Below are 12006 nucleotides of genomic sequence, written 5' to 3'. Positions count from 1 at the left end.
ATTAGTAGTTTACAGGCATATTTTCAGAGAACTGTTTAGAGGCAGAAAAGAAAAACCTTCAGAATCATGTTTCTGAGACAGGGTTTTGGGGGAAAAAAAAAAAAAAAAAAAAAACACTTGATGCTTATAAAATGTGCATAAAGGTGACATTTAGGAGAGTTTGGTGGTTTCAAGTGTACATAATGTTTTTTGAAAAATGTTTATAAAAACGCAAATGCCCATAAATCCTCAAACTAAATTTTTTTAGGCCACTTTTTTGCTAGAGGTTCTGGAATTTCTTTCTGCCCTAGTGTGCAAGGATCCCATAATAACTTTTCAGGTCTTTGGGAACCCATGCTAAAACCAATTCCCTAGGGGGCAGTAGGAAGAATGCCTCCCATTACAGTGGTGGTCAGAATACCACCATTACAGACCGCTATAAAGATCACTGATGACATGCAACTAGCTCTGCTGAATGGGATTGGCCCCAAAACTGTGCAGCATCAAATGGGAGGTACAAATGCTACACCTCAAGGAACCCTAGCAATCTTTAGAGGAAGCCTTGTAAAGCATGACTGCACCAAGTTAAAGAAGGACAACAATGGGAGCACTAGAGCATGAACCATACTATTATCAGCATTGGCAGTACCCATATTCTATCCAAGAAAGCTTTTCTTTAGCAATATTACCTGCTTGTGTTAATCCTTGTTCGCCTAACTTAAGATATAAGCCCCCACCCCAACAGAATCAGCTCTTAGGAATTGTTCTGCAAGTTTTCCTGACTTCATTATCAAGAGACCTTGGCCAGTGAAGATTCATTGCTTGATGTCCCATTTTTTAGTACTGGTGCTGAACTACCATTCTGTTGGCCTGTAACCAATCAAAGGTGTGCACAATTTAATTGGTGAAGATCCCCTGAAGTTAGAAGTAGATTGTCTAGTGCTCCATGAGAGGGAAGGGTGCTATTAAGGTAAAGGCAACAAGTTCCTAAAAGTAAGGCTAATAAGCACCTAAACAGATCTAAATTCTGACAGGTCATTATGCTGCCTAACTCAATTATGCTATAGAAAAAACCTTAAAAGTGGAGAAGTACACCCAAAGCTCTTTTGGTTGTACTTCTCCTGTGGCACCGATGCTGCATCCACCTAGGTGGGGAAAAAAACACTACTTCTCTTTTAAGAACCAATGAGATAATGCCAGTAAAACAAACATGCTATGATCAAGATTAACAAAGGATGACAAAAATCAATGAATTAGATCTGTAAGTATTTTTTTTAACCCAGTTTGGCCGATTAGTTGTGCAGTAAGTTTGTGGAAGGAGATATGCAAAATGCAACACAAACAGATGTGATGCTGTGGGACTTTCCCAGTTCTGTGGTTTAGTGTGTTACATTTGGAAGTGGTTAAATTTGGGATCCAGCAACCAAATTATGGTATGTCAGAAACAGCCACAAAACCACAAGCTCTGGTACCTGGAAGGCCAATTGATGAGAGACGATGTGTCCCCATCGGAATCTTTCTGAAGGAACCACTCTGGTTTCTGCTTCTCTGGACTGGCACATAAAAGACAGAACCTTATAAAATGTGCTAGCAACACAACTTTCAGATACATAGCAAGACAACAAAATTGAAGAGAAGGCTTTGACACATACATATATACTGAAACACAGTCTTGTCTGTTGCTTATGTTCTGTCCAGGAAACCCCATTGCTTAAAAAAAAACAATTAGAATTCTGAGAGCTACCATTGCTGGCACAGGCAACAGATGGTCATCCCTTTTCTTAGGTCAGAAGACAGCAGGTTTAGCGACTGAGATTTAGTCTGTCCATAATGGCAGCTCCCTTGTTTCTGTCCTGACAAGACCCTTTTAAAATTATCATATTGCTGTCAATCTGGCACCTTGTGAATGAACAGGTTAAGTAATATATCTAGCACTCACCCAACACGGACTGCAAAAAGTCACAGACAGGTAAGTTCAGCTGCACAGTATCATGAGATAAGAAGATGGAGGCCCACCCAGCAGCACAAGAAAGAAGATGCCACAAAACTTGAAGTTAAATGGAGTGGCTTTCTCAAATTCAGAACACCTTCAGTATTTCCTGCATTAAGCTGGCAAGTACTGAGGCTACTTAAAACCCAGCAAATTAATTTTTTTAAAAAAAAAGGCCTTGTTTACATAAGTACTTTTTTGCCCTGTAAAAGGGCAGTATTTTGCCAGCATGGGGATGGACAGGTGTTGCATGTATCTCCATGCCGGCAGTCCTATAGATGTTTATTGGGTCACATGGACATAGCTGCTGTGTCACAATGTGACATCTGTGTGGATGCATAGCCCTGTACACACCCCGGGTGAATTCCGGGACACACATCTGTCTGAAGCTGTGTGTTCCAATAGACTGCTGGCATGGGGATGCACTGAATTACTCGTGCGAACGAGGCCTAAGTGTTTCTGGCATTACAGATTGAACTGCAACCATATCACAGAGATGTCCAGGCTGTCCATGAAAGTTAACACCTTGACAGGAGCATCTTCTGATAAGAAGGGTTTTAGAAATTCACTATGCAATTTCACTGCAGTTAGCTAAAGAAGTAGGAAGCCAAACTGCGGTGATACACTGCAGCCATACACTGCAGAAATGGCATTCATGGGTGTCATCCATGAAGGAAGCCTCTCCTAAAGTCCATGCACAAAAAAGCCTGCCTAGAATTGCCAGGGCCCATGCTGAAAAAACTACTGGGACAAGGTACTCTGGAGTGATGAGACCAAGATAAATGTTTTTGGAACTGATGGCTTCAAAACTGTATGGTGTTGCAAAGGTAAGGAGTACAAAGAAAAATATATGGTGCCTACAGTGAAACATGGTGGTGGCAGTGTCCTTCTGTGGGGTTACATGAGTGCTGCTGGTGTCAGGGAGCTGCATTTCAAGGATGGCATCATGAACTCACAGATGTATTGCTCTATACTGAAAGAGAAGATGCTACCATCACTCCGTGCCCTTGGTGGCTGTGCACTTTTCCAACATGACAATGATCCAAAACACACATCTAAGGCCAATGTTGCATTTTCGAACGAGAACAGGGTGAAAGTGATTCAGTGGCCAAGTATATCTGCTGATCTGACCTCAATTGAACACCTATGGGAGAACTCAGAATAGACAAGTTCAGCATCACTCTCCATCTAGCATCTAGGCTCTAAAAGAGGTCGTTCTTGAAGAATGGAAAAAGATGTTGTAATATGTCAACAACTTGTTTATTCCATGCCCAGAAGACTTGGTGCTGTCCTTACAAATCATGGAGGCCATACAAAATACTAGTTGTAGTAGTTTTTGTTATTGAGTGTATTCATTTTTGCATCAACTATTTTGAGGAAACCTGAAGATTTTGTAATCCAAGCTATATTATTAACCTTACTTTCATTTAATAAGCTAAACAAATGTTCTATAAAACGCAGTTCTGTTAACGTTTTGGAAATTGTTTTTGTGTTCATTAAGATATTGATTAAAATCTTACTTTTCAAAAGGGGTGCACTCATTTATGCTGAGCACTGTATATTGTATAATTTATATATATATACACACACACACAAATATGTCTCACAGGGCTAAAAAGTGAGAATGGATCTCCGGTGGAGTCACAGATAGCAATGAAACGCATCAAATTGCTCACTTTGTGAACAAAAAATGCTTTGGCTGAAGTTACACAAACAAAAACAAAAGAAACGTGTAAAAACTACACAGAACATCCAGCACTCTTCTGTACTGTGTAACAATTAGTCCATGGATAAACACACTAAGTCTGTCATATAGCAGCAATTACTGCACTAGTAGATGAATGGTATAAAAGTGGATGAAGGGATGGATGGATGAAGGGTGGATGGAACGTGATTCACCTCTGCAGCTCCCATGAGATCTGGGCAGAATCATCTCAAAGGAAGAAATTGCAAATAGCAGGGCGCTGAGGTTAATACCAAGCAAAAAACACCTTTATTAAAAGCAGCACATTTATATGTTAGAATTTATCAATCCACCAGTGAATGACAGCAGGTTGAAACACCAGATCCGATCTGCTGAAGGTACTTAGAGGAAATAAATGGCTGCCAAACATACATCAGCAGGGACTCCAATGGGCCAGCAGATAATGTGGATAAAAAGAGCTGGTAGTGTGTTTCAAATGAAAAAGAAGGCAGAGACCCTTGAAACGCATTATGCTTGCCCCTCCTGATATCACCTAAGAAATCTGACATCCTCACAGTGCGGCTCGAGATGCCACCAGCTCTTTTTAGCCACACTATCTGCTGGCCAATTGGAGTCCCTGCTGATGCAGGTTAGGCAGCCATTTATTGCCTCTGTGTACCTTCAGCAGATCGGATCTGGTGTTTCAACCTGCTGTGCCATTATCCACTGGTGGATTGGCGAATTCCAACATGTAAATGTGCTGCTTTTAATAAAGGTTTTTTGCTTGGTATTAACCTCAGTGCCCTGCTTTTTGCTATTTGGCTGGAGTTAGGATTTAAGGGTGTCAACATTTCATTAATGTTCCTTGGTGGAAAAATAAAACAAAGTAAGGTGTCACCTAATTTAAAAGTTGAACTACAGTATTTCTTGGCAAGAAGACATAACAAGCCCCAATGGGAGAGCTGCTTCTCACAGATAGCTTAACTTGCTTCCTGTCCCATAGTTTTGGGGAGGGAACAGCCCAGCAATTTATGAAATAAAAACAGAAAACACACACAATACAAAAAAAAAAGAAATTAGACAAAGCATACGGAATACTGGATTTTACCGGATTATCTAGTTTTAAAATCAGAATAGCATATAACAGAACACATGCTTAGACAAATTATATACACTGATCAACCATAACATTATACCATATATTATGCAGCAAGTAAACATGTTGTTCCTGAAGTTGATGTGTTGCAAGCAGAAAAAAACAGGCGAGTAAGGATCTGAGTGACTTTGACAAAGTCCACAATTGTAATGGCTAGACTGGGACAGAGCAACGCGACAACTGCTGCTCTTGTGAGATATCCCTGGTCTGAAGTGGTTAGGACCTACCAAAAGTGGTCCAAAGAAGGGAAACCAATGGACGGCCAAGGCTCATCGTTGCACATTAGGAGCTTTGGCTGGCTTGTGTAGTCTGATCCAATAGAAGAGCAACTATAGCTCAAATTGCTGAAAGAGTTAACGATGGCTCAAAAAAAAAAAAATAAATAAAAAGGTGTCAGAACACACAGCGCATCAGTTTTGTTGTATTTGGGGTTGCATAGGCTGCAGCCAGGTCAGGGTACCCATGCTGACCTGTGTCCACAGCTAAAGGCACCTGCAGTGGGCACATGAGCATCAGAACTGGAACATGGAGCAATGAAAAAAGTTGGCCTGTTCTGATGAAATCACGTTTTCTTTTACATCATGTGGATGGTCGGGTGTATGTGTATTGCTTATGTGGGGAAGAGATGGCACCAAGATGCACTATAGGAAGAAGGCAAGCTGGCGGAGGCAATGTGATGCTTTGGGCAATGTTCTGCTACGAAACCTTGGTTCCTGCCATTCATATGGATGTTACTTTGAAGTCTATGCCTCTCGAGGTCAGGGCTGTTTTGGTGTCAAAAAGGGGGGCCTACTCAATATTAGGTGGGTGGTGACAACATTACTGTGGATAGTCATAAAATTACATTTGATCAGTGTACATGTGATCAGCAGCCAGAAGCAGTAAAAGATTTCAGTAAGTACCACTGTCCGAGTCATGAATACAGAATAAAAGTGCAGCAACAAATTCAGAAGTCTTTTTCTTGTCCAATGTTAATGACTGGTAACCCACTGAAGCCAAAGCAACTAGCATTTTTAGGAGAGGTCAACAGTAGAAGTATTCATTTAATGCAGGTCTCCTTTATTAGGAATAAAATGAGATGTTTTATCTTCCTTTAAATAATCCTCAAAACAGTCAACCTACTCAACCGCCCAATAAGAGGTGTCATTCTGCCTATACATATCATTGCCTCTTTAATGGCTAACCATAGTGATGGAAAATGCAGCCCACATGGCTGTATAAAACTATGGTTACATTTTCTCTAAGAAGAACACTTACTTCTACCAATACCTGCTCACCAATATTATGTTGTGCAAAGAATACATGAGTGACACCAGCCAACTACATGATCATCTGTCCTCTTGTCCTTTTCTGATAAAGTGCCTAAATATTTCTACCAAAATTCTTCACATCTATAGAAAGAGGCAGGGAGATAGTAGAGGATACTGGAGGCCCTAAACCCAAACGGTTGTAGTGCTATTCCTTTCAGAATGAGCAAATAATGGTTTATAAAGCTGAACTCCAGCCTTCCATAGCTGTACAAGCTCTTCAGTATTAAAAATACTTTTACACTTTACAGTGAGCTTCCCATACTGTGCATTAGAAGCTGCAAGTCAAAGTCCACTCCATTTGCTGGCTGGAGCATGTCCGACATCATTCTACCCCTTTCCAACCCAGCCTGACCGCCCCTAGCCCACCTCTCATTACATCATTCTTTTAATCGTGGAGGTTCGGCATCACAGGTGGACGTACCCAAGGCAGACTGATACTTGCCCACGAAGGCATATTTACATTTGATATTTGCTTAACACCTGTCAAGAGGCATACCACTGCTTGCATCACGGCTCTTGAGATGAGTACTGGGGCAGGGTGCTGTGATGTTTTTAAAAAGCTATGTACATCACCCTGCCAGTCCCAGCAGGCACGGTTTGAGTGCACTGCACACAGAAGCAAGGAGACCCAGGGTATGAAGAGAAATGTTTTATTTCTAAATTAAGGGGGTGGAGGAACAAGGGAAGGCAAAATATACGTGGATTAAACCTTAGCTCTAAGTATCTAAATGTGACCCACAACCAGGGGCGCACTGACCATTTGAGCACTCGGGCACCGCCCGCGGGCCCGGGGTCAGTAGGGGGCCCCATGAGATGCCCCTGGTACCTTTCATAGGCTTTTTTGGGTGTGGTTTGAGTGTGGGTGAGGACACAGGGGCCCCATGATCCCCTATTGCCCGTGGGGCCCCATGAGTTGTCAGTCCGCCCCTGCCCACAACTCAGCATGTTTCTCCACTACTGAACCTTCACAAAGAGTGAATAATAAAGTGAAATGTGTCAAACAAATAAAAGGATTGGTATCAAGGCTGTGTTCTTTCAAGGGAAAAAATTATCATCAAAAGTTAGACCAGGAAAAGGTCTGTGGGCTGCATGTCTTATTTTTGAGAATATATATTTTTAAACATTAATAGCTCAAGGAGGATGTATAAAAAGCATCTCAGGAACCAAACATTTATTATAACATTGCAACTTGTCAATCTTGAGATGTGGTGGCTGCAGAAGTTTTCTTTCATGACAAGAACAGAAATTACCTTTGGATCTTCCAAAAAATGCAGTATCACTGTAAGGGCACCAATGGTGTGGGAGAAATCGGATACTCTACAGCAGGGGTGTCAAACTGGCAGCCCTCCAGCTGTTGTGAAACTACAAGTCCCATCATGCTTCTGCCTTTGGGAGCCATGCTTGTAACTGTCAATCTTGCAATGCCCCATGGGACTTGTAGTTTGGCAACAGCTGGAGGGCCATCAGTTTGACACCTGTGCTCTACAATTTCCAACAGAGCTACCTGAGGTGTCCTTGAGTAATTAATAATCCCATGAACTGCAATTTAGTGAAGAGAACCTAAAGGCAGACAAGTCTAGCCTGTGTGACAACCAGCTAGACATGAAGGGACGCAACATATTTGTAATTCATTAGATGAAAATAAAAAAATGGGAAAAAGCCATAAAAAAAAAAAAAGTAGGAGCCGAATCTAAGGACTGGTAAGCTGCAATATATTACATTTTTGTTTTTTTGGATTTACATACACTTTATGTGTCCTAAAAGTATCCCCGGGTTTATCCATCACTAATACTTTCAGGTTTATGTGTATGTGATGCCAACAGTAAAATGCTGGGGCTAAATAAATAAAAGGAAAAAAACACGTTTTACCACTAAAGTAGTATATATCCAACTTAAAGGCACAACAGGGCTCTGGAATCTTAGCTGGCATAGGTCATGTCCACTGGAAATAAACAAGGTGTAACCTATACACCAGCTATTTAGGTTACACACAGTTTGACACAACAAAATCTGGACAGTTATCTGTTTTGGCTCCATGATAAACTAGTGTAAAATGGCAGCATTTCCTCTGCATGTTCCACTGTCTCTGAACACTGAGGAACCACAAGGTTACCATGCTGCCATTTAAAGTGCTAAACCAAAAACACAATACATTGCAGCTTACCAATCATTAGATGTGGTGGCTGCATCATTTGGCTTTTTTCCCCCGTTTTCACCTGGTGACCTGGCCAGTAACACACCTCCTGTATTCATGAGACACCACTCTGGATGAATGAGCACAGGAAGCAGCAGCATTGTCAGTCTAGGCAGAGGGGAGTGGTAAATGTATTAGTAGATTTAAATATAACAAATTGAGGCAAAAACTCCAGCTCACACTTGAAAAAAAAAGCTTGCGGGGACTGATTTTATTTTGGGATGAATAATAAATGTTGATAATTTTAATCACCCCTGCCAGTGTTATGTCTCATCCATGTAAACTGATACATTCTGCTGGAGAGCTTGTACTTCTGAAAAACAACAGAATTGTTGGCTGTATCACTAGATGAAAATAGAAGAAAACCTAAAAAAGGAAAAATAATAAAATGTACATTTCTTTGCAGGCTGTTGGAAGTTGAAGTAATCTCATTCACAGAATACTGTGAATGACTGACGCGGCCAGGCAGGGTTTTTTTTTTTTTTTTTAAATTGTGACAGCTAGCCAGGGGGAGGGGGGCTTGGGTAGAGAATATTCCCTTCCCCACTATCTGTCACAACGGGGATCAGGGGCCAGTTGGTTTGTAACATGTTACACCCTAAATATAGGTATAACTAGTTACAAAAAGGTGAACTTATCCTTTAAGTAAATGTCCCCAAGTGATGCACAACAGAAGCTGCCTGCCATGGTGAACCCTAGAACAAAATTAGGGGAGGCAAGAAGGAAAACACAAAAAGGCACCCATTTTAATGCATGTCGTATACCGTAGCCCCCACACCAGTAAACCTTGGTATACTAAAAAGTTGCTTGCTTTATAGATTTTAAAACGCTAAAACTATTAAACTTGGAAAACCCCTCTAAGCATTTAATCAATTGTGCAATACTCTTTCCAGCACAATTTTCCCCCCAAATCAAGGTATGCTGACTGATGACAACATTTCAGTGCACACTCTCCTCTGCCTGCACTGTAGCTGAGGCAACACAGAGCTGCCAAGAGCAGCTGCACATTAGGTAATTGTATTACGGTCTCTGGGCTCCTTCATTTCAGGCAAACTATGAAATGTAACATGAGCGGTATGAACACTGAGACCTGGCTTGGGAGAGGCCGAGCACTGTGAGAATGTATAATCCTTCACCTCCCTGAGAGACTTTTCCAAGGTTTACAGAGGTGGTTCAGCTTCCAATAAACAGGGAAGGTTTCAGATTTCTGCAAGATTGGAAAAATCTGCAGAGGAAAGCAGTGACTGTATCCACAATGCAAAAACTTCTCTCATTTTAAGTGGGAATAGAGCCTGTTTACAAAGATCTTCCGTGAGAAGGACCCACAAAAAGAGACTGCAATTGTGGGACACAGTATACTCCATATGGACACAAACATTTTGTCTGGGTGCATGCAATCCTGGCCAAGCCCTGATAATAATGAAGGTACATAGAAATAGACCTATCTTAGGGCTCTGTTATTTTTGTAGGGTGTTGCATCTTCCAGTATGGGTACGACTGTCCTCTGACACATGGAGGATGTCATGCACACGCAATGCACAATAACTCACCAATTTGTTTTGACAGTCATTTGGTGCACAATGACCTCTGTTTGCCACTGCAGGCATAACACATCAACTTTCTGTTACTTTAATACACATTTACCATAACTGCTCATAAGGAGCTAAAGCAATCATACTTATGGTGACTAACCTTCTATAAGAGCAGAAGCTTGGGAAGTTGGAAGGCAATTGAGAAGGACCCAGGTGATATGGTAGATCATAGACTTTAATCATAGCATGTAATGCCAAGCTGCAGTTTCTAAAGCTAGCAAAATCCTTTCTAGTATTGTGGGGGGGGGGAGAGCAGAGGGGGACAGAGAGAGCAAGAGAGAAAGGAGCGCGAGAGGAAGAGAGCGCGAGAGGAAGAGAGCGTGAGAGGAAGAGAGCGAGAGCGCGAGAGGAAGAGAGCGAGAGGAAGAGAGCGAGAGCGCGAGAAGAAGAGAGCGAGAGAAGAAGAGAGCGAGAGCAGAAGAGAGCGAGAGCGCGAGAAGAAGAGAGCGAGAGCAGAAGAGAGCGAGAGCGCGAGAAGAAGAGAGCGAGAGAAGGAGAGCGAGAGCGCGAGAAGAAGAGAGCGAGAGAAGAAGAGAGCGAGAGAAGAAGAGAGCGAGAGAGAGGGGAAGAGAGAGAGGGGGACAGCGGGAGGAGAGACGAGACAGCGGGAGGAGAGACGAGACAGCGGGAGGAGAGACGAGACCGGGGGGGGGGGGGGGGGAGAGACGAGACCGGGGGGGGGGAGAGACGAGACCGGGGGGGGGGGAAGAGACGAGACCGTTACCCTGTGCATGGACTCATAGGGTAACATGCAGGACAGTTTACTGGCTGTAGAAAGAAACACCAAAAGCAGCAGCTGTAAAAACACCCAGTGTGCATGGGGACTTATAGGTAATAACACCAGGGGTAACTGATCCAGAGAATATTCAATTGCCTCCAGAGGGATCAGGAAGGAATTTTCTTTTGCCCCACCAGAGCACAGTGGATCATGCTTTTTTGGGTGTTTTCTTTCCTTTCTTTCACTTGGATGCACTGTGGTTATACAATTATGTATATGGAGGTTTTCCATTTTTAATTTTTTCAGTTCCTAGCGGTTGAACTAGATGGACTTTTTTCAACCTAATTATGTAACTATGCAATAAAACCAAGTTTTAAGTGCAATAATACTTCATAACCAGTAACAACTGACATGCCTGTCCTTTACGGCCTTTCAGACAGCTAAATTAAAGTGAATCTGTGGACAAACATTTACATTTTGTTAGACAGTAAGCAAGCTTTAAAACCTTCCGTAACCGACCGCTGTAACTGCAGGCACTATAAAGAAATTCATCCTCACATTCACAACAAAGGCACTCTGGATTGTAGTTAGGTTCTTTGCAGCTATCACACTGCTTCCTTTTGGCCTCCATCCAGCCTTATAACGTAAACAAAGCCATTGCACTGGAAGGGAGCCAAGTCACTGTTAAAACTGGTTTGTTTTTTTTGACAGAGTGGACAAAACTGGGGAGATTTCAGGACAAGATGTGATGGTGTGACACTTTCTCTGTAAAACAGGTCAGAGTTAGGACATATCATCTTATGACTAACTGTAGGACAACTTTTTTTTTTTTTTTTTTAACAACTTGCCTACAGGGCACTTATACCCCCTTCCTGCCCAGGCCAATTTTCAGCTTTCAGCACTTTGAAAGATAATTGCACAGTCATGCAATATAGTACCCATATGAAATTTTTATCATTTGTTTCACACAAATAGAGCTTTCTTTTGGTGGTATTTAATCACCTGTGGGCGTTTTATTTTTTGCACTATAAACTAAAAATTGCAAAAAATTAAAAAAAAATAAGTTTCTGTTATAAAATTTTGCAAACAGGTAAATTTTTCTTCTTCGCTGATGTGCGTTGATGAGGCTGCACTGATGGGCACTGATAGGTGGCACTGCTGGGCACAGGTGGTAACAGGTGGATGGCACTGCTGATTTGGCTATAGAGCGGTTGCCAAGTGGTTAATTTTATTACAGGTACTTGTATAGTGCCGTCAATTTACGCAGCGCTTTACATATATATTGTACATTCACATTAGTCCCTAACCCTCAAGGAGCGTACAATCTAAAGTCCCTAACTTACATTGATACATACACATACTAGGGCCAATTTAGACAGGATC

At 41.9% G+C, this 12006-nt stretch overlaps 1 protein-coding gene across 17 annotated transcripts in view; it reads right to left on the bottom strand.

Annotated features, from left to right (window-relative positions):
• The window catches only part of SVIL (supervillin), a 345773-nt gene that overhangs the window by 154252 nt on the left and 179515 nt on the right, over positions 1–12006 (bottom strand). For 11 of the 17 annotated variants that reach the window (XM_089668670.1, XM_089668672.1, XM_089668669.1 and 8 more), the window contains one exon: positions 1452–1532. The exons of the other annotated variants lie outside the window; for them this stretch is intronic. In XM_089668670.1, the coding sequence (XP_089524796.1) occupies positions 1452–1532 (81 nt within the window). The remainder of the gene's footprint in view (positions 1–1451; positions 1533–12006) is intronic. 17 annotated transcript variants of the gene reach the window in all.

The sequence above is a fragment of the Staurois parvus genome, unplaced genomic scaffold (genome assembly GCF_062004578.1).
Source record: "Staurois parvus isolate SC_StPar_1 unplaced genomic scaffold, SC_StPar_1.0 ptg000061l, whole genome shotgun sequence".
In the NCBI taxonomy this organism is placed as follows: domain Eukaryota; kingdom Metazoa; phylum Chordata; class Amphibia; order Anura; family Ranidae; genus Staurois; species Staurois parvus.
The sequence above is the reverse complement of the archived record's forward strand: the minus strand, read 5'-3'. Positions and strand labels throughout refer to the sequence as shown.